This window comes from Cyprinodon tularosa, unplaced genomic scaffold (assembly GCF_016077235.1).
Source record: "Cyprinodon tularosa strain WSP-4 unplaced genomic scaffold, ASM1607723v1 ctg352, whole genome shotgun sequence".
Taxonomy (NCBI): domain Eukaryota; kingdom Metazoa; phylum Chordata; class Actinopteri; order Cyprinodontiformes; family Cyprinodontidae; genus Cyprinodon; species Cyprinodon tularosa.
The window spans coordinates 775,000-797,743 of NW_024039066.1; the positions used below are offsets into that span (position 1 = coordinate 775,000).

General features: G+C 52.2%; 2 protein-coding genes across 2 annotated transcripts; both read left to right on the plus strand.

Moving 5' to 3' along the window:
• Nucleotides 1-569: 569 nt before the first annotated feature.
• Nucleotides 570-9,140, plus strand: nlk1 (nemo-like kinase, type 1). Its single transcript, XM_038295238.1, has 12 exons — nucleotides 570-873; nucleotides 1,875-2,279; nucleotides 2,347-2,476; nucleotides 2,543-2,598; nucleotides 2,679-2,785; nucleotides 4,088-4,173; nucleotides 4,362-4,571; nucleotides 4,654-4,755; nucleotides 4,969-5,055; nucleotides 5,125-5,323; nucleotides 5,394-5,487; nucleotides 7,287-9,140. The coding sequence occupies exons 2-12, from the start codon at nucleotides 1,987-1,989 to the stop codon at nucleotides 7,333-7,335; spliced, it is 1,413 nt and encodes a 470-aa protein (XP_038151166.1). The 5' UTR covers nucleotides 570-873; nucleotides 1,875-1,986; the 3' UTR covers nucleotides 7,336-9,140.
• Nucleotides 9,141-11,471: 2,331 nt separating this feature from the next.
• LOC119789965 (ceramide synthase-like) lies at nucleotides 11,472-21,330 on the plus strand. Its single transcript, XM_038295225.1, has 6 exons — nucleotides 11,472-11,993; nucleotides 12,690-12,773; nucleotides 13,689-13,914; nucleotides 15,584-15,679; nucleotides 16,027-16,136; nucleotides 20,694-21,330. The coding sequence occupies exons 1-6, from the start codon at nucleotides 11,875-11,877 to the stop codon at nucleotides 20,887-20,889; spliced, it is 831 nt and encodes a 276-aa protein (XP_038151153.1). The 5' UTR covers nucleotides 11,472-11,874; the 3' UTR covers nucleotides 20,890-21,330.
• Nucleotides 21,331-22,744: the final 1,414 nt, after the last annotated feature.

A 22,744-nucleotide genomic window follows, 5' to 3' on the forward strand; every position in this document is an offset into this window, starting at 1 on the left:
GAGGAGTTAATGGGGAGGAGGATGAATGAGGAAGAGGAGTTAATGGGGAGCAGGATGAATGAGGAAGAGGAGTTAATGAGGAGGAGGATGAATGAGGAAGAGGAGTTAATGAGGAGGAGGATGAATGAGGAAGAGGAGGTAATGAGGAGGAGGATGAATGAGGAAGAGGTGTGAATGAGGAGGATGAATGAGGAAGATGAGTTAATGAGGAGGAGGATGAATGAGGAGTGTATGAATGAGGAAGAGGAGTTAATGAGGAAGAGTATGAATGAGGAAGAGTTATTGAGGAAGATGATGTATGAGGAGGAGGAGTTAATGAGGAAGAGGTGTGAATGAGGAAGAGGAGTTAATGGGGAGGAGGATGAATGAGGAAGAGGAGTTAATGGGGAGGAGGATGAATGAGGAAGAGGATGAATGGGGAAGATTTTTTTTAAGTAAAATGTTCTGTTCTGCTGAGTGAAATGTTGCCATGTTAACGGAAGAAGGGACCCGGGAGAAGAACCGACGTCCTGTGGGCAGAACCAGAACCCGGTCCATACCCCCCCCCCCCTTGTTTACAGCGCGGCTAAGCGCCGCCCCTCCCCCACCGGCTCCTCCTCCTAGCGGCTAACCAGCTAGCAGCGGCTGAAGCTGCAGCTGAAGTGGGACAAACATCAGATTTGGGCCGGTCTGAAGGGAAGCCCGAACCCTGAGCTCCCGCTGGATGACTTCCTCCTCCAGGCTGCAGGCTGAGCCTCCTCCGCCATGGCGGACAGTTAGCAGTTAGCAGCAGTTAGCAGCGGTTAGCTCCCGGAGCAGCGGAGCCTCTACGCCGCTCTGCAGCCCCCAGAGGTCGGATTATCTGCTATGTCATCAGCCGTTCACAGCAGTCAGGTCGGTTCTTGTTCTGGTTCTGGTTTGGTTCTGGTTCTTTTGGGTTTAATGTGAAGTAGGTCGCCGCGGATGGTTATGTGGGTCACAGCCTGGGATGGGTTAACTAGTCCCCTGAACAGCTGGTTAGCCGCGGAGCTAACGAGCATCTAAAGGAACCTTCCAGATTATAATCTGCTTCCTGGCTGCTAGAACCTGGAGACTAGGATTAAACCCGCTTCTCTCTGTCCGCGTTAGCCGGTCGGAGCAGCAGCCTGGAGCGGACAAAGGTTCCTGGAGCCTTCGGGTTATGGTTCGGACCGGGAGCGCAGAACCGAGCCGGATTCCGGTCCGGTTTGGTTGGACCTCCGTGGTTCCGGAGGACCTTCTGATCCGGTCCAATCAGCAGATCTTTAGACCCAGACTGGGTCCGGATCCACGTCTGGAGACCTGAGACCCATCAGACCCGGAGGGTCCAGGTCCGATCCTCCAGAACCACCAGGGTCCAGGTGAGGGTCTCTGAGGAGCAGGATGATCTGGACCTCTGATCGGTTCGGTTCTACAGGACTGGCTGGTCCAGCAGCAGGAGGAGAACCTGCTGCTGGACCAGCCAGTCCTCTAACGTCATCAGACGGAGCCAGAAGATCATGAAGGTTCAAAAGTCCAGAGTTCTGGTTCTGGAAGAGTTTTTCCTGCTGTTTAGAGAACTTGTGAAAGATGGCGCCTAAAATGGCCGCCGGTCCACATCGATTCTGGTCAGCGGGTCAGAGACCACCTGAGACCAGCAGGCCCGGAAATGCTCCCATAACCAAGCTGGTCCGGTCCTGGATCCGGTACCCTCCTGGTTCCAGTATCGTCCTGGATCCGGTATCGTCCTGGATCCGGTATCGTCCTGGATCCGGTATCGTCCTGGATCTGGTATCGTCGATCCGGTACCTCCCTGGTTCCGGTACCGTCCTGGTTCCGGTACCGTCCTGGTTCTGGTAGTCCGTCTGAAGGTCTGTGTGGTTTCCATCTGCCTGCAGGGAGCCATCGGGTCATGCTGAGCGAGCGGCGCCGGTTCCTCCTGTGGTTCTGATCCGGTCCAGCATCAGCAGCTCGGTTCCGTTCCCGCTCCCTGGACTGTTCGTCGTTTCGATGGCGTTCCACGGCGCCGGCCGGCAGACCGTCTGCGGGGATCTGTTTCCGGGCTCCGATCTGGGCCACAAGTTCTTCTGCGGCGCCCCCTCCACGGGCCTCGGCGCCACGCCCTGCCTGACCGGACCCAGCGCCCCGGCCGGGACCCCCCGTCACCCCACGGCCCTGGGGGGCGGCGGCGGCGGCGGCGCAGCGGTTCCTCAGCCCTACAGCAACCCGGCTAGCGAGGTGCCGAGCCCGGCGGAGATGGAACCGGACCGCCCCATCGGATACGGAGCCTTTGGAGTGGTCTGGTAAGGTTTAGAACGCTAGGAGGCTGTTAAGGTTCTGGTCCGGTTCTGATCCTCTGGTCCTCCTCAGGTCGGTAACTGACCCGCGTGACGGCCGCAAGGTGGCGCTGAAGAAGATGCCCAATGTCTTCCAGAACCTGGTCTCCTGTAAGCGGGTCTTCAGGGAGCTGAGGATGCTCTGCTTCTTCAAGCACGACAATGTAAGGCCCGGTTCTGGTTCAGGTTCCGGCTGGAACCCATCATAATGCTCCGCCTTCTCTCTGCAGGTCCTGTCGGCTCTGGACATCCTCCAGCCTCCGCAGATCGACTGCTTCGAGGAGATGTATCCTTTGGGTTCTGACCCGTTCCATCCTGGTAGAACCGACCCGGTTCTGATTGGGTTCTTTAACAGCTGACCCGCAGATACGTGATCACGGAGCTGATGCAGAGCGACCTCCACAAGGTCATCGTGTCTCCTCAGCCGCTCACCACAGACCACATCAAGGTCTTCCTCTACCAGATCCTCCGAGGTCAGAGTCCGGTTCTGATCCAAACATTCAGGGTCCTGTTCTGATCCAGACCCCCGGGGTTCTGTTCTGGTCCAGAGCCTCAGGGTTCTGTTGATTCGGACCCCCAGGGTTCTGTTCTGGTCCAGACCCTCAGGGTTCTGTTCTGGTCCAGAGCCTCAGGGTTCTGTTGATTCGGACCCCCGGGGTTCTGTTCTGGTCCAGACCCCTGGGGTTCTGTTCTGGTCCAGACCCTCAGGGTTCTGTTGATTCGGACCCCCAGGGTTCTGTTCTGGTCCAGACTTTCTGGGTTCTGTTCTGCCTCAGGGTTCTGTTCTGGTCCAGACCCTCAGCGTTCTGTTCTGCCTCAGGGTTCTGTTCTGGTCCAGACCCTCGGTGTTTTGTTAATTTGGACCCCCAGGGTTCTGTTCTGGTCCAGACCCTCAGGGCTCTGTTCTGCCTCAGGGTTCTGTTCTGGTCCAGACCCTCGGGGTTCTGTTCTGGTCCAGACCCTCAGGGTTCTGTTCTGCCTCAGGGTTCTGTTGTGGTCCAGACCCTCAGGGTTCTGTTCTGGTCCAGACCCTTGGGGTTCTGTTGATTCGGACACCCAGGGTTCTGTTCTGGTGCAGAGCCTCAGGGTTCTGTTGATTCGGACCCCCGGGGTTCTGTTCTGGTCCAGACCCCTGGGGTTCTGTTCTGGTCCAGACCCTCAGGGTTCTGTTGATTCGGACCCCCAGGGTTCTGTTCTGGTCCAGACCTTTGGGGTTCTGTTCTGCCTCAGGGTTCTGTTCTGGTCCAGACCCTCAGGGTTCTGTTCTGGTCCAGACCCTCTGTGTTTTGTTGATTTGGACCCCCAGGGTTCTGTTCTGGTCCAGACCCTCAGGGTTCTGTTCTGCCTCAGGGTTCTGTTCTGATCCAGACCCTCAGGGTTCTGTTCTGGTCCAGGCCCTCGGGGTTCTGTTCTGGTCCAGACCCTCGGGGTTCTGTTCTGGTCCAGACCCTTGGGGTTCTGTTCTGGTCCTCAGGGTTCTGTCCTGGTCCAGACCCTCGGGGTTCTGTTCTGCCTCAGGGTTCTGTTCTGGTCCAGACCCTCGGGGTTCTGTTCTGGTTCAGACCCTCGGGGTTCTGTTCTGGTCCAGACCCTCTGGGTTCTGTTCTGCCTCAGGGTTCTGTTCTGGTCCAGACCCTCGGGGTTCTGTTCTGCCTCAGGGTTCTGTTCTGGTCCAGACCTTCTGGGTTCTTTTCTGGTCCTCAGAGTTCTGTTCTGATCCAGACCCTCCAGGGTCCGGTTCTGGTCCGGTTCTAACCAGCCCGTGTTCCGTCCAGGTCTGAAGTACCTTCACTCGGCCGGGATCCTCCACAGAGACATCAAACCCGGGAACCTTCTGGTCAACAGCAACTGTCTGCTGAAGGTGAGCAGAAGCTTCTGGATGGTTCTGGTTCTGGTTCACGCTGCAGATGGAACCCAGAGGGGGGGCCTGGATCCAGATCCACCTGACCATGCCCCCCCTTAGGAACCAGAACCAGAACCGGGCCCAGAGGGAACCTAGAACCCCATGTTTGGCCCCCAGACTCTGAAGCTTGTCTTTTCTCCACCCAGATCTGTGACTTCGGCCTTGCCCGCGTGGAGGAGCCCGACCCGTCGCGTCACATGACCCAGGAGGTGGTGACCCAGTACTACCGGGCCCCCGAGGTTCTGATGGGCTGCCGCCACTACGGCTCGGCCATCGACGTCTGGTCAGTGGGCTGCATCTTCGCCGAGCTGCTGGGCCGGCGGATCCTGTTCCAGGCCCAGAGCCCCATCCAGCAGGTGAGGAGGTTCTGCTGCCCCCCGCGGGCCCCCGCCGGATCCGAACCAGAACCAGACTGAGTCCTCTCTCTGTGATCTGCAGCTGGACCTGATCACCGATCTGCTCGGAACGCCGCCTCTGTCCGCCCTGGCCTCAGCCTGCGAAGGGGCCCGGGCTCACATCCTGAGGGGCCCCCACAAACCGGTACGTGATTGGCTGGCAGAGTGTGGGGGTGTGGTCTGTCCCAGGACGTAGAAAACAGGGAATCTGGTTTCTATGGTAACCTCGGATGAATAAATGGAGGCAGCTGGTTCCTATCTGAGCCATCAGGCTCCGCCTCCCCGTCTCTTAACCAACCATCATGCTGCTGCCTCGTTTCCATGGTTACTCCTCTAAAGTAGGGTTCTGTGTCTGCAGCCGTCGCTGTCGGTCCTCTACATGCTGTCGGACGGCGCCACGCACGAGGCCGTGCACCTCCTCTGCCGCATGCTGGTCTTTGACCCGGTGAGTCCGCCGACCGTCGGTCCCGTCCAGAACCGCTCCTGCCGGTCCAACCTGAACGTCTGTTTGCAGGCCAAGCGGATCTCTGGCAGCGACGCGCTGTCCCACCCGTACCTGGACGAGGGCCGCCTGCGCTACCACACCTGCATGTGTCAGTGCTGCTACTCCGTCCCCACCGGCCGCGTCTACACCCGGGACTTTGAGCCGGCGGCGGAGCGGCCGTTCAGCCACAGCTACGAGAACAGCCTGCTGTCCGTGTGGCAGGGGAAAGGTAGGTGTGGTCGCAGCGGCGGTGGCGGCGGTTCCTGGCGGACCTAAAGGTTTCCTGTCTGTGTTTCCAGAGCTGATCCATCGCTTCATCACGGAGCATCAGCAGGGAAAACGGGTTCCTCTGTGCATCAACCCTCAGAGCGCCGCCTTCAAGACCTTCATCAGGTGAGCCACCTGCTGCTGGTTCTGTTCCACAGACGGCTCTCCGCTCTGATTGGCTCCTAACTCAGGATGCAGTCCAGTAGAACCGGTACCAGAACCGGGTCAGACCTTTGGTTCTGGATGGAACACATTTATAGGCTGAGAAAGTTCTTGGTTCTGATGGACCCACCAGGAGGACTGGTTCTAATAAGGTACGGCGGCGTACCATCACCAGTTTAAACTGGATCAGAACCAGTCAGTAGAACTGCGGGCCCGACCTCTCAGACAGGAAGTGTGAATGAAGGCGTTGCGCTCCTTTGGTAGCGCCGATGGTTTAGCTGAACGTTTTTCACCATCCGCCATTAGAAGAAGAAAACAGAACCAGCGGGCGTTCCCCGCGAAAAACAAAGATGGAGGCTGCGTCTGAGCGTCTGACCTCAGATGGCCTGTCGTCCAATAGATGAACATCTATACCTTCACTATAAAGCTCCGCTCTAGATATAGATGGAGGGGTCAGAGGTCAGCCTTCTATAGATGGTTCTGTTCTTCCTCTGCCTCTCTGGCTCCACCTGCTGGTGAGAAGTGAACGGCGCCGCCAGGTTGGTTCTGCTGAATTCTGGGCTTTGTTCTTGTGGTTCCGTCAGGTCGTCCAGGGTTCCTGCAGGTCCTTGAAAAGTCTGAAAAAGCATTGAATTCTTCAAAATAAAACTAAGGCCTTAATTGGTATTAAAATGTCTTCAATTAGTCTTTCCTAGGTCTTATTTTTTAAGCATCATAAATAATTTAACGACCTTCAGAATCATAGACTGGTTTCAGATATTACAGGCTAACTATGGAACCAAACGACCCGCTCATCGGTTACCATTAGCATGTTTCCATGGATATCAGGCCTCGTCTATTAAGACTCAAACTCACTGCGGATCCAGACGTTAGAACTGAGAAAGCTTCCTGGATGGGAAGTGAAACGTCTTCAAACCTGGGAAACCAAGTCCAGAGGATATTTTTTTTTTACTTTTACGGAATGAGAATGACCTTCATCAGCATCATGAATAGGATTATTTTATTACGATTTAATCTAAATTAAACATTAAAATTGAAAACATTTTTTTTTTATTTCAAAGAAATAACGGCTCTCTATCATTGGTTCCGTCCCGATAGCGGAACCAATGAAGCGTTGTTGCTGCCGGGACATTTGGGAGATGCAGCATTAACTGGAAAATATCAGCAGGTGTAAATATAACGAAAACGTCTCCAGCTCAGAGTTTCCTCCACGGATAAAACCAGGAAACATCCATGAGGCACAAGAAGTCATTGAAGCTGGGAACGATGGGAATGAAGGCAGTGGAGTCGCACGCGAAACGCGAAACACAAAGCGTCACAATCGAGTTAGAGAGAAACAGGCGATATTTCTGGGTTTAGTTCCTCCCTGGTCTCTGCAGCACCTCCACTGATCACCCAATCTAACATAGAAAACCATACAGAGAAAAACAGCTGCAAAAAGCTGGGGCTTTGAAACTCATTGGTTTGTTCTAAAACTAAGTTTGTAAATTCAGTTTATTAATTGTTCAAATTTATCTGTCATTTGTGTGTTTTTAGTTTTCTTCCTGTTTGGGAAGCTTTTCTAAATTTAAACATTAGTGCTTAACATTAACATTGGGTTAAGGTGTCGCAAGCAGGTTGTTCTTGTTTCTTGTGAATTTGGTCTTAAATATTTATTTCAAGTAGCATTAAAAAGTCTTGAAAAGTCCTGAAAAGTCTTGAAAAGTCTTGAACTGAACGGTCTCTGCTGTAGGAACCGTCTTACTTCCTGTCTCTGTCCTCAGGTCCACCGCCTGGCATTCCTCCAAGGTGTCCAGGAAGGAGGAGAGATGAAGGCTGCTGCTCCTCATCCTCCACCACCTCCTCACCCCCCACCCCACCCCCCCACCCCGACCGGACCGACCTCATGTCGCTGCCTCCCTGACCCGGCGCCGATGTTCCTCAGGAGAACCGGGAGAACTTCCTGCTTTGATCATTCCGACCCGGTTCTGAACCCTACCGCGTCGCCATGGCGATGGCAATGATGTAGCAGGTCCCACCGACACTCCCTCATTCTGTTGGTGAGCGGCCTGGTTCTGGTCTCAAAGCGCCGCAGAAGCTGGGATGGACCGGTACCAGGCAGGAGAGCGTTGCTCCGGTTCTAAAAGCCGGACCTTCCAGGGGGGACCGGTTCTACTGGATGTGGTTCCGACTGGTCCAGACGATGTCCAGGAGGAATCTGGACTTCCTGTCGGTACCGTCTGGGCCTCAGTCAACCATGAACAGCCTGGTTCTGGTCCGGCTGCAGGAACTGGGCCAAACCTTCCAGTGGGACAAAGGTCCAATTGGTGCCAAACTTGTTTGAAAGCGGGTCAGCGGCGTGGCAGGAACCAGCAGCTCCGGGTTGGCGCTGGAAGGCCCGGGTCTGGTTCCCCTGAGGGGTGCGGATGCTGTGCACTGATCCGGTTCTGATAGAACCCAGAACTCTGCTTCTTTTAACTTATTAGAACTTTGTTGTTTTGGTTCTGATTCTGCTCCTGGAGTCCAGAACCTTTGGGTTTCCGTAGAACCGTTTAGTTCTTGAGTCCGATTAGTGAGCCTAGATTCTGGACCGGGTCTCTGAGGCGCCGGTTCTGACCCGCAGCGTTTTAGGATCAGAACATCATTTCCAGCAGATGTTCTGGAACCGGAACCGGACCTTTAGGCGGTTCTGAGGAAGCGTTTAGCCGGTTCTGCCCCATCTTTAGGCTTAGCGCCGGGGAGGCGGGCTCTCTGAAACGCCACTTCCTGTTTATTAACGTTAGTCTTTGTTCCAACTCTGCTTTAGTCCTGATCATAGGAGCAGTGAGCCTCATCAGGAGAGATGACATCATCTTAGCTCCTGTTTTATAGATGAATTCAACCAATCAGAGACTCTGATGCTTCGCTCAGACTGAACGCCATCAGAGGAGCTCCTGCTGCTTCATCTCTGATCCTCATTAAGGTCAGACGTCCAGTAAAGTGAGTCCAGAAGCTTCTGCTGCTCCTGTGTTCGATGCCAGACCCCCACATACCGGCGCTGCGCTGTCACTGGGAATCCCCAGCAGCAGCTGCCTCAGGCCCGCTCACCTCTGGGGGGTTTTCCCCTACTGTTGGTGGCGGCTGGAAGTAGATGTTAGCGTTTTTCAGGTCTGTGCTACAAATTGAAGGCAGCAGGATAATAAAAGCCAACATATTCTGCCGGCAGGTTTCTACATTTGAAGTTAATTTAGGCGTTAATAAACTGTTTCAGAGAAGTGATCATAGCGCTCTGCATCAGCAGTGCTGCGTCTGACTCCCTGCCAGCTCCCAGATCAGCTTCTGATTGGTCGATGCGTCCAGCAGCTGATAAATGTTGAACAGTGAGGAACGTGCTACTCGCTAAAATCCTGATCCCATTCCTCTGAATCGTCTCGGTTCCTTCCGGGTCAGAACCGCGCTGCTCTGAGAGCGTAGACGTTAGAACCCCCGACCCGGTCCGACCCACTTGATGTTTATTATTCTGAATGTTTGGTCTTTGTTTTAGATGAACTTCCTTCCTGCTTCTGTTCCTGTTTAGTTCTGATGTTCCGACGGATACTTGAATTTCTTAAACCTGTTTAGTGAATGATGGTGAATCAATAAACGGACACTGGATCACATGGTTCTGCTCTGTTCACTGGGTCTGGGGGGGGGGGGGCAGAAGCAGCTTATTGGAGGTTCTGCTGGGAGGGAGGAGTCCCTGGTGTCCCTCAGGGTGGAGGTTCTGATGGAACCAGAACCGCTACCTGATGGATCCGATTCCAGGCAGAACAACCTGGAGGAACCGTAGAGCCTCATGGTTCTGATCAGGTGATCCGGTCCAAACGGGGACAGAGGGAGGACGGGGACAGAGAAAGGACAGAGGGAGGGCGGGGACGGAGGGAGGGGACAGAGAGAGGACGGGGACAGATGGAGGGCGGGGACGGAGGGTGGGGACAGAGGGAGGACGGCCATCTTTGTTAACCTCATTTCCTCTGGATTGGAAGTTAAAAGCTCCTCCTCCTCCCAGCCGTCTAGTCTCTGATTGGCTGCTGTTTGCTGACGCTGACAATATGTTTCAAAATAAGAGCGGTCATTTTAACGTTTGTCCTTTTTCTTATTATTCAGTTTGATGCTGTTTTTTCTCATGCTCTGAGATTAAATATTTTAATCCTTTAATATCAACTCTGAAACGTATAAAAATCTCACTCACTGTTTTTACTCATTAAATGCTCTTAGAAATTAACTTTTTCACATGAAAACCTTTAGCTACAGATGGCAGCAGGCCCTCAGGCCAATCCTCACAGCCCAGATAAACCAATGGAATTTCAAAATTAAAGCCCCATTTGTTTTCAGTTAATAATTCCACATCAGATGGATGGTGCTGCTCCCCCAGCCGCTGCCCCCCCAGCCGCTGCTCCCCCAGTTGCGCTTCAACTTTCTCACACACCTCATGTATCATTAAAAATTAAAGCCTTTTAAAATATCCACAGAATCACCTGCATCCAAGTTGCTCCATTTATTTCATCCAAGGGTTGATTTCTTCATCCACAGCTGGATCACCGGGTGACATCACTATGGCAACTGATACTGTTTCCTGAGATCTGATTTGGGGGGGGGGGGGGGGGGGGGGGGGGGGGGTGAAGATACTGAATGGGGGGGGGGGCCCTAAGATGGAGCCATGGGGCTGTTCTGCTTCTGAAGGCCGACCCAGTTTCCCAGGGACGTTGAACACGCAACCGATCAGGACCTGTCATTTAAATCCCAGATCAAAGAGGTTTCTACAATTTCCTTCTTTCATCTGAGGAACATTGCAAAAATGAGCAATCTCCTGTCCAGGGGTGATGCTGAGAAACTAGTCCCTGTATTTATTGAGGCAGACACCCTGTCTACTTTTAAGGCTAGACTTAAAACTTTCCTTTTTGATAAAGCTTCTAGTCAGAGTGGCTCAGGTTATCCTGAGCTATCTCTATAGTTCTGCTGCTATAGGCTTAGACTGCTGGAGGACATAGGGACCCCTTTTTCATCATTCTGCCTCATTCTATCTCTATTCTCCCACTCTGCAGAATCTGTTAGTTCAATCTCTAACGTTCTGCTCTCTCTGCTTTTTCTCATAGTAGCTTCATCTGGTCTGTTCCTGTTTGGCTGTGACTCCATCCTGGAGAGAAATATCAGCTGTGCTGCTGCCATCAACTCCTTTGTTTCTAGATGTTGGAGCTTGGCCTGTTTTCCAGTGTAGTCCTGTTTCTCTGACTGTGACTAACTGGATGTGCTCTCTTCATCCTCTGACATGGGAGCTGGCTCGGAGCTCGTCTGCCTGGCTGTGTGTTTCCTGGATGGGGCCGCCTGTGGAGCTGGTTGCCTTTTGTATCTATGCTTCTTTTTCTATGTCTGCTTCTGTTTCCTTGAACCCCAGTGGGCCTCAGCAGATGGCCGCTCACACTGAGCCTGGTTCTGCTGGAGGTTTCTTCCTGTTCAAAGGGAGTTTTTCCTCTCCACTGTCGCTACAAGCATGCTTAGTGTGAGGGATTGCTGAAGAGTCAATGAGTCGATGCAATCAGCTGGTTTTCCTTAGATAGAAAACTTTGAATCAATCTGACTGGATGATCTGGTTGATCTGGATCTATAAAGTGACCTGAGATGACGTGATGTGAATTGGATCTATAGAAATAAACTGAATAGAATAGAACACCATAATGAGGTCAGTCTCTGAGCTGTGGTGAGGAAGGAGGCCTGTAGTTCTGCAGTTTATCTAAGCTGCTTTGATCGTTTCTGTTTTTAGGGTCTGATTATTAATTCAGTTAATAATAATAACTGAACTTTATTGATCCCAAACTGGAGAAATTCCCTCTCTGCATTAACCCCTCCCCTCGGGGAGCAGAGGGCTTCCATCGCTGGGCACCCGGAGAGCACTGTGGGTTAAGGGTCTTGCTCAGGGACCCACAGTGGCGGTCTGACTTGAACTCAGAACCTCTGGATTCATAGCTCTATGCTGTAACCACTAGGCCACTGCTCTCTCCATAAGATGTTCTGACAGGCGGAGCTTTGGGGAAGGCTGAGGGTAAATCATGGAGCCCGACTTGGTGCTGGACTAGAAATGGATGCCAGAACCTCCCCTCTGACCTTTGTGGGTCGAGTGAAGATCCAAAGGTTTCAGTCTGAGGGATCCTTCTGCTCCAGAATCTGGGTTCTGATCTGGTTGCTCCTGATTAGTTCTGTAGGTCTGATCCTCTACTGTGGATAATCTCCCCTCCTCCCCTTCAGCACACCTCCTCTCACAGGTGGCTCCATGAGGCTCCGCCCCCTGATCCTGCTCTCTGGAGCTCCTGCATCCTCACACACACACACAAACCGCTCCACCTGGTCCCTTCAGGAATGCTGCACCCGCTGGCTGCTGGCTCCGTCTTCTTCCCAGGACTCTTCCTGGTGTCCAAAGGATTCCTGAAGCGGCTGCTGGGATGGAGCGAGGAAGAAGCCGTGCTTCTGTCCACACGGTAACACACACACACACTGAGCTGCCTTTTCCTGACATGGGGGGACATTTCATTGCCTTGCATTTATTTTATACAGCTTAACCAGGACCCTAACCAGGACCGTTTCTGGTGTTTGAGAATAAAACGGTCCGATGTTCCATGCTGTGGTTTACAGAGTTAGAAGGTGAGAACCTTCCACTGTGTGGGGAGAACCTGTAGTGGCGCCGCCCATCGTTCCCATCGGGTCAGAACCACTGGGACCAGTTTAACACCACAGTTTGACTCCTCTGCTGCAGACACAGACCCCTGAGACATCATGAGGTCTGTCTAACTGGGAACTCTGGTTCTGGGTTTTGCTGGGACCCAGAGGGGACCCGGTTCTGAAGGGTTTCTTTAGATCCACCTGAGAACTCTTTAGAAGGTTCTCCTGGGTTCTGGGTGGAGGTCCAGGTAGGATGGATGGTTTTCTGTTGGAGAGGAAACCATCTCCATGGCTACAGCACCAGCAACTAATCAGAGGAGGAGAGACTGAACCCAGATGGACCAATCAGAGGGCTCCTCAGAAACATCCAACGCTTTAAGTTCTGATCAGATGAAGCAGATTAAATATGGATAAACCACAGGAAACAAAACAATAACTGAACATTTGAATTCCTGCCATAAAGAGATGAACTGAGCTGAGCTCCCAGTCTAACCAGTCTGTCCCTGTCCTCCCAGTCTGGTGTCGTCTCTGCAGGCCGTCATGGCCTCGTCGGCTGGTTGGATCATCGCTTCGTCCTGCAGGGACATCATGGAGGACAGGTAAGGATGCTGCACTGTAATCTAATTACCAACCTAGGATTAATCTGAGCTGCAGCTGCTGGCAGTAATCCTCCTCGCTGAGCATGCTGGGAAACGGCTCTGATTTCCCAGTCAAAGTGGAGCACTGGTCCCAGTCATATTTGTTTATCAAATGAGCCGCAGAGCTGCAAGGGATTCGGGGAGATTTTAGGTCCCTGCAGGAGATCAGAGCTTCAGAGGATTGAATCCAGTTCCAAGATTTAAATGCTGAAGGTTCCGTCCGGTTCCAGCGGGCCAGACCAGGACTTGGAGGGGGCTTCTGTCTGGATCCCAGTTCCTGTCCCAAATCCAGAACCAGGGAGGGACCAGTTCTTGTCCCGAGTCCAGAACCAGGGAGGGACCAGTTCCAGAACCAGGGAGGGACCAGTTCCTGTCCCGAGTCCAGAAGCAGGGAGGGGCCAGTTCCAGAACCAGGGAGGGACCAGTTCCTGTCCCGAGTCCAGAAGCAGGGAGGGACCAGTTCCAGAACCAGGGAGGGGCCAGTTCCTGTCCCGAGTCCAGAACCAGGGAGGGACCAGTTCCTGTCCCGAGTCCAGAAGCAGGGAGGGACCAGTTCCTGTCCCGAGTCCAGAACCAGGGAGGGACCAGTTCCTGTCCCGAGTCCAGAAGCAGGGAGGGACCATTTCCAGAACCAGGGAGGGACCAGTTCCTGTCCCGAGTCCAGAAACAGGGAGGTACCAGTTCCTGTCCAGAACCAGGGAGGGACCAGTTCCTGTCCTGAGTCCAGAACCAGGGAGGGACCAGTTCCTGTCCTGAGTCCAGAACCAGGGAGGGACCAGTTCCAGGCTGGATGGGATGGAGGGTCTGAGCAGGAAACTGGAGGTTTGTCTCCTCGGTTCTAGTAGATCTCAAGCATCTGCTGCGTCTCCTCCTCAGACACTGGCTCACAGAGTCCTACATCCTGTTCGCCACGCCCTACTTCGCCTACGACATCTTCGCCATGTTCCTGTGCTACTGGTACAAGCTGCAGGTCAAAGGTCACCAGGAGGCGGTGCCAAACGGCAACTCGCTGCGGGCGGCGCTGTGGGGTTTCATGCGCAGGGAGGTGCTGATGGTTCTGCATCACGTCTTCATGGTTGCCTTCTGCTGCCCTGCTTCTCTGGTAACTATGGCAACGCAGTATCTGAGAGGGAGGGGTTGCTCCTCCGGCAACACCATCACAACTAACAATGGACCCAGCTGAGTCCAGAACCAGTCCACCAGGTCTCACTCTGGACCAGGTCTCTCAGAAAGATTAAAAACCAGTTTAAACCTGTTTCCAGTTAAAACAGGAACAGAACCTCAGTCCAAAATGTCTCCAACATCCAGTCAGTACCGGCCGAAAACCCGGTCAGAACCGTCCAAAAACCAAACCTGGTCAGAACCGGCCGAAAACCCGGTCAGAACCGGCCGAAAACCCGGTCAGAACCGGCCGAAAACCCAGTCAGAACCGGCCAAAAACCCAGTCAGAACCGGCTGAAAACCCGGTCAGAACCGTCCAAAAACCAAACCTGGTCAGAACCGGCCGAAAACCCGGTCAGAACCGGACGAAAACCCAGTCAGAACCGGCCGAAAACCCAGTCAGAACCGGCCGAAAACCCGGTCAGAACCGTCCGAAAACCAAACCTGGTCAGAACCGTCCAAAAACCAAACCTAGTCAGAACCGGCCGAAAACCCAGTCAGAACCGGCCGAAAACCTAGTCAGAACTGGCCGAAAACCAAACCTGGTCAGAACCAGCCGGAAACCCGGTCAGAACAGGCCGAAAACCAAACCCGGCCAGAACCGGCTGATAACCAAACCCGGTCAGAACCGGCCGAAAACCCGGTCAGAACCGGACGAAAACCCAGTCAGAACCGGACGAAAACCCAGTCAGAACCGGCCGAAAACCCAGTCAGAACCGGCCGAAAACCCGGTCAGAACCGTCCGAAAACCAAACCTGGTCAGAACCGTCCAAAAACCAAACCTAGTCAGAACCGGCCGAAAACCCAGTCAGAACCGGCCGAAAACCTAGTCAGAACTGGCCGAAAACCAAACCTGGTCAGAACCAGCCGGAAACCCGGTCAGAACAGGCCGAAAACCAAACCCGGCCAGAACCGGCTGATAACCAAACCCGGTCAGAACCGGCCGAAAACCAAACCCAGTCAGAACCGGCCGAAAACCCGTTCAGAACCAGCCAAAAACCCGGTCAGTCCCATTCTTTCATTAAACCAGAACCAAAAATGTCCAAAGCACAGTTCAGGTCCAAACCGGTTAAATATTCTGGTTGATCCATCCCTACAGAGTTTGAAGTTCAGAACCGGTCCATTTGATCAGAACCTGTGGGAACCTAACCAGCTTCAAACTCAACTAGAACCTCTTAAACTGGAAACCAGGTCCAGAACAGGTCCAAGCAGAACCAGGAAACCAGTTTAACTTGGTTCAGATACGAGTCAACAAAAGAAAATCCTGCTTTGAAAGCAGTTCTGCTTCTGGAGCTCAGTTCCCAAACTGATCCCGACCCAGAACCAGTGGAGAACAGAGGTTCTGCTAACCTGGGCTCCTCCGGGTCCCAGTCCCAGTTAGTGACCCTTCAGAACCTGTAGCTGATAGAGGCGGGGACGTTGTTACATTTCCAGCCTGCAGGTGACGCCATCTGAACGTCCTGCACATTAAACAGCTCATTAATTTCCTTTGGTTCTGATTCTTTTTACATCCATTTATTAAGTTCAATGAAGAGAAGTTCTGCTTCTAGAGAAGGTCCAGTAAAGGTCCGATCTGCTGAGTCTAATCCGATTCTTCTTCTCTCCTCCAGCTGTGGCGCCGGGGTAAAGGGGATTACTTCCAGGGAGTCCTGTTCCTGGCTGAACTCAGCACGCCCTCCGTCTGTCTGGGAAAAGTTCTGATCCAGGTAATCTGTCAGGGTTCTGGATCTGATCCAGAGCCGTCCTAGAAGGTGGATGAGGGTCTGAAACAGGTCTGAGTAATCCAGATTGCTTTAACTGGTCCTGCGTCAGATCTGGGTTTGAAACCGGTTTAACCAGAACCAGAGAGAAAATGTTCCCGACTGAGACCAGAACTTTTCTGAATTCAGATTTTCTGCAGCTGCAAAAAAAAGGATCAGAATTTGTCTTCCGACTTTCAGGAGACCCGTTTTTCCAGAACCTTCCTGTTCCTCCACCTCTTAGGTCTGGTTTCCATTGTTGTGGTTAAGCTGGTTCCGTCCAGTTCTGACTGTTGGTTCTTGTGTCTCATCAGTATCAGAAGCAGAACTCAGTGCTGCACAAAGTGAACGGAGTCTTCATGCTGCTCAGCTTCTTCAGCTGCAGGGTGCTGCTCTTCCCGTACCTCTACTTGGCCTACAGCAGGTAAACATCACATCCAGGATCCATTACTGCTCCAGCATCTCCCCCAGATTCCACATCCTCCCCCAGATTCCACATCCTCCCCCAGATTCCACATCCTCCGTCAGATTCCTCATCCTCCCCCAGATTCCACATCCTCCCCCAGATTCCACATCCTCCCCCAGATTCCACATCCTCCCCCAGATTCCACATCCTCCGTCAGATTCCACATCCTCCCCCAGATTCCACATCCTCCCCCAGATTCCACATCCTCCCCCAGATTCCACATCCTCCCCCAGATTCCACATCCTCCCCCAGATTCCATATCCTCCGTCAGATTCCACATCCTCCCCCAGATTCCACATCCTCCCCCAGATTCCACATCCTCCGTCAGATTCCACATCCTCCCCCAGATTCCACATCCTCCCCCAGATTCCACATCCTCCCCCAGATTCCACATCCTCCGTCAGATTCCTCATCCTCCCCCAGATTCCACATCCTCCCCCAGATTCCACATCCTCCCCCAGATTCCTCATCCTCCCCCAGATTCCACATCCTCCGTCAGATTCCACATCCTCCGCCAGTTTCCTCATCCTCCCCCAGATTCCACATCCTCCCCCAGATTCCACATCCTCCCCCAGATTCCTCATCCTCCCCCAGATTCCACATCCTCCGTCAGATTCCACATCCTCCGCCAGATTCCTCATCCTCCGTCAGATTCCTCATCCTCCGTCAGATTCCTCATCCTCCCCCAGATTCCACATCCTCCCCCAGATTCCACATCCTCCCCCAGATTCCTCATCCTCCCCCAGATTCCACATCCTCCGTCAGATTCCACATCGTCCGCCAGATTCCTCATCCTCCGTCAGATTCCACATCCTCCGTCAGATTCCACATCCTCCCCCAGATTCCACATCCTCCGTCAGATTCTTCATCCTCCGTCAGATTCCACATCCTCCGTCAGATTCCACATCCTCCCCCAGATTCCACATCCTCCGTCAGATTCCTCATCCTCCGTCAGATTCCACATCCTCCCCCAGATTCCACATCCTCCACCAGATTCCACATCCTCCCCCAGATTCCACATCCTCCGTCAGATTCCTCATCCTCCGTCAGATTCCACATCCTCCCCCAGATTCCACATCCTCCACCAGATTCCACATCCTCCCCCAGATTCCACATCCTCCCCCAGATTCCTCATCCTCCCCCAGATTCCACATCCTCCCCCAGATTCCACATCCTCCCCCAGATTCCTCATCCTCCCCCAGATTCCACATCCTCCGCCAGATTCCTCATCCTCCGTCAGATTCCACATCCTCCGTCAGATTCCACATCCTCCCCCAGATTCCACATCCTCCGTCAGATTCCACATCCTCCCCCAGATTTCACATCCTCCATCAGATTCCACATCCTCCGCCAGATTCCACATCCTCCCCCGGATTCCACATCCTCCCCCAGATTCGACATCCTCCCCCAGATTCGACATCCTCCGTCAGATTCCACATCCTCCCCCAGATTCCACATCCTCCCCCAGATTCCTCATCCTCCCCCAGATTCCACATCCTCCCCCAGATTCCACATCCTCCCCCAGATTCCTCATCCTCCCCCAGATTCCACATCCTCCCCCAGATTCCACATCCTCCCCCAGATTCCACATCCTCTGCCAGATTCCACATCCTCCCCCAGATTCCTCATCCTCCGTCAGATTCCACATCCTCCGTCAGATTCCACATCCTCCGTCAGATTCCACATCCTCCGTCAGATTCCACATCCTCCCCCAGATTCCACATCCTCCCCCAGATTCCACATCCTCCGTCAGATTCCACATCCTCCCCCAGATTCCACATCCTCCCCTAGATTCCACATCCTCCCCCAGATTCCACATCCTCCCCCAGATTCCTCATCCTTCCCCAGATTCCACATCCACCCCCAGATTCCTCATCCTCCGTCAGATTCCACATCCTCCGTCAGATTCCACATCCTCCCCCAGATTCCACATCCTCCGTCAGATTCCACATCCTCCGTCAGATTCCACATCCTCCCCCAGATTCCACATCCTCCGTCAGATTCCACATCCTCCCCCAGATTCCACATCCTCCGTCAGATTCCACATCCTCCGTCAGATTCCACATCCTCCCCCAGATTCCACATCCTCCCCCAGATTCCTCATCCTTCCCCAGATTCCACATCCACCCCCAGATTCCTCATCCTCCGTCAGATTCCACATCCTCCGTCAGATTCCACATCCTCCCCCAGATTCCACATCCTCCCCCAGATTCCTCATCCTCCGTCAGATTCCACATCCTCCGTCAGATTCCACATCCTCCCCCAAATTCCTCATCCTCCCCCAGATTCCTCATCCTCCCCCAGATTCCACATCCTCCCCCAGATTCCACATCCTCCGTCAGATTCCACATCCTCCCCCAGATTCCACATCCTCCCCCAGATTCCACATCCTCCCCCAGATTCCTCATCCTCCCCCAGATTCCTCATCCACCCCCAGATTCCTCATCCTCCGTCAGATTCCACATCCTCCGTCAGATTCCACATCCTCCCCCAGATTCCACATCCTCCGTCAGATTCCACATCCTCCCCCAGATTCCACATCCTCCGTCAGATGCCACATCCTCCGTCAGATGCCACATCCTCCCCCAGATTCCACATCCTCCCCCAGATTCCTCATCCTTCCCCAGATTCCACATCCACCCCCAGATTCCTCATCCTCCGTCAGATTCCACATCCTCCGTCAGATTCCACATCCTCCCCCAGATTCCTCATCCTTCCCCAGATTCCACATCCACCCCCAGATTCCTCATCCTCCGTCAGATTCCACATCCTCCGTCAGACTCCACATCCTCCCCCAGATTCCTCATCCTCCCCCAGATTCCTCATCCTCCCCCAGATTCCACATCCTCCGCCAGATTCCTCATCCTCCGTCAGATTCCACATCCTCCGTCAGATTCCACATCCTCCCCCAGATTCCACATCCTCCGTCAGATTCCACATCCTCCGCCAGATTCCACATCCTCCGCCAAGATCCACATCCTCCCCCAGATTCCTCATCCTCCGTCAGATTCCACATCCTCCTCCAGATTCCACATCCTCCCCCAGAAACCACATCCTCCGTCAGATTCCACATCCTCCCCCAGATTCCTGAAACTGAACATCTGCTGGATGCTGATGGGGATTATTTTAATGTCAGATTAAATTAAGTGTTTATTTCTGCATCTTTTGCTCCTATGAATTTAAAAATAATATGGCGCTGCTCTCCTGGAGCTCTGAGGAAGTCGAGCGGAGTAGGAGGGGAGGAACAGCGGAGGCTGCAGGCTTTGCTCTGAGCAGGAGGCACTAATGGAGGATGTGGGATTTTAGGGTTACTGCTCCGTCCTCCATCATTAGAGACACCTGGACCTGCAGAGGAACTGCTGCCTTGCAGCAAGATGGTTCTGGGTTCGACTCCTGGTCCAGGGTCTCTCTGCATGGAGTTTTCATGTTCTTCCTGAGCATGCCTGGTCCTGAATCAGGACTGGATGGATGATGGATGGACTGATCAGGTGATTAGCTTAGCGTAGCTTAGCTTAGTTTAGCTTAGTGTAGATTACTTTAGCTCAGCGTAGATTAGCTTAACGTAGATTAGTTTAGCTTAGTTTAGCTTAGTGTAGATTACTTTAGCTTAGCGTAGATTAGTTTAGCTTAGCGTAGATTAGTTTAGCTTAGTTTAGCTTAGTGTAGATTACTTTAGCTTAGCGTAAATTAGTTTAGCGTAGATTAGCTTAGCGTAGATTAGTTTAGCGTAGATTAGTTTAACTTAGTTTAGCTTAGCGTAGATTAGTTTAGCTTAGTTTAGCTTAGTGTAGATTACTTTAGCTTAGTGTAGATTAGCTTAGCGTAGATTAGTTTAGCTTAGTTTAGCTTAGTGTAGAATACTTTAGCTTAGTGTAGATTAGCTTAGCGTAGATTAGCTTAGCATAGATTAGCTTAGCGTAGCTTGCTGTGATTCTCAGACCTGTCTGGCCAATGGCGGACCAGCTCAGCTCATAGATTCCTGCTCCGGTTGGATGTTCCTCTGATCCGAGTCAATCTGAGTTCTTTAGGTGGACAACCGGACCCCAGACTGAGGAGGAAGTTCAGCCATTTTGTTGTGGTGTGGAAGCAGAGACGTCTGGTCTAGGTGACTAGAACTCAGAAAGCCTCCTCAGTGGGGTCTGATTGGCTGACGGTCATCGTCATGGCGACCCATGAAAACTGGTCCCTCCTAATGGTTTCCCTCTGGCTGAGGCAGCTGGGCAGCAGATGTTTCCATGTGGATCGGTGGAACGACGCCCCCTGCTGGTCCTCAGGGAGGCCGATAGGACGGACAGGAAAGGTTCCAACATTGTGTGGACTTTGATTAGGCCACTCCGTAGTTCCAGGTCCTCCTGAACAGTTAGAGCTCAGGAGGAGCTGCATAGATTAGGTTGAATCTGAAAACGTTGATCTATGATCAAAGTTTAATCTGATGAATCTGAACTGCAGATAGAAACTAGTTAAACATCATTTTTTGAATGACATGACCACAGCGCCCCCTGTCTGCTGCTGCAGGTACGCCTCCATCCCTCTGTACCAGGTGCCCCTGGTGGCCCCCTGGCAGTGTAACCTGGGGGCCGCCCTGCTGTGGCCCCTGCAGCTCTACTGGTTCACTCTGATCTGCAGAGGAGCTCTGAGGCAGTCCAAACGGTACCAGAACCCAGCAGAACCAGCGGACCGCAGCTCCAGGAAGCAGCCAGGTGGACGCTGAAGAAGGACCAGGAGCAGGTGGAAGGTTCTCTACAGGTTCTCTGGAGGTTCTTCATTTTCAGAAGCGGAGCCTCGTGGCTGAAGATAAACCTGAACAGAATAATCTGCTGCATCCAAACTGCTGATCAGCAGAACCAGAACCACAGGGAGGATGGAGAGGAGCTCCAAACATCTGACAGACTTTATGTACGGGACTCAGTCTGCTAGAATCATTTGGGTTCTTGGATCAACCAATCACAGCTCATAGAAGGCAGCGTTGCCCCTAGCAACAGGGTGACCCTCAGCCCTCTGAAGATAAAAGTCCAGTCAGGAAGGTTTGGTCTGAGTCTGGAGGTCCTGAGGTCCCAACTGGATCCGAACGCTGCTGGAGGTCTGAGGGACGCAGTGTCGCCCCCTGCAGGCAGACCTTAAACCTTCTCAATAAAACTGATCTCCAGCTACTGTTTCTGTTTCATTTATTTCCCTCTGCTGATGGACAAACATCTGGACGCGGGTCAGATCCTCCTGACCCTCAGGTGCTGGACCTCCAGCAGCATTGTCTCTGTTTCAGTTGGTTCTGATTGTTCTGGATCTGGTTCCTCCAGAGGAACCCTGCCTCCTCCTTCATCTTCTCTGAGTCTTTGTGAGATTTTCGTCCAGAACCTTTCACCCCCCTGAGCAACAGCATAGTCCACAACAAGCTAGTTTATTTCTGTTTTTCAGTTTTTAGAACACAACATTCAATTCTATTCAGTTTATTTCTATATCTTTAATTCACATCATGTCATCTCAGGTCACTTTATAGAAACAATTCAACCAGATCATCCAGTCAGATTGGCTCAAAGTTTTCTATCTAAGGAAAACCAGCTGATTGCATCGACTCATTTGCTCTGTTCAAAATCCTAGGACGCATCCTTAGAAGGCCAGATTCAAAGGCCGATGATGTCATAGCGCGGCGCCGAGGTCTGGTCGGATTCCAAGACTCCTCGTTATGCGGCCTTAAAATGCGTCTTTCCTTTAGCCCGATTTGAAGGACGGGTCCGATGTATCCTCAGATATCCCAGCATTCATTGCGAGACCAAGCAAGCCGTGATCAGAGGAAAGGTTACTTGGCGCCGACCAGTAGTGAAAATTGGAAGTTCAGTTTAATATAATCCAGTCAGTGAATAGTTCCGTCTGAGATTAATGAAAATAGTTGTTTTAATGGTTATAGAGTCAGATATGTGGCGGTAATGTTTGATTTATCTAAAGGTTTTTATCTGTTACTGTGTAAATGGGTTTGGCTGGAATTTAAGGACAGATTCTAATATATCTGCAGGGTGGGGACTATAAATCTGATAGGGTTTTTATCTTTTTATTGCTGTTTTGCACAATATGCTTAACTACGTATTTTTTTGTTGTTGAATATCCCCTTGAACCCTACGGACCCACCGGCGGGTCCAGCTGCTACGTGACCTCGTAATCTTACCAAACCCCCAGTATTGATGTAAAAAACATATTTGGCACAGTTTGGTGACATTTATGGATAAATGTGCCAAAATGGCCTCTCCGCCTAAGAAATTTCTCACTAATACCATTCTAAAATAAATATGATTCATCTGATTGAGTCCAAATTTGGTATATTTTTACACAATATTTAGATTTGAAAGTCTGTACTACTTTTTTGTGCTATAAATAATATTTTGGTAGTGTTTTGCAATGTTTATTTCAAAGAAAATTTTGGCGAGGTTCAAAAAATGCAAAATATTTTGTATTTTGTCCCTAATATTTCAGGCAGGGTCAAAGCTACAATGGTGCTGACACCAGAAAACCATTCTATGACATCTTACCTTTACAGACGTACCAAAAGTTTCTTCTTAAATCTAATAGCTTTGAGG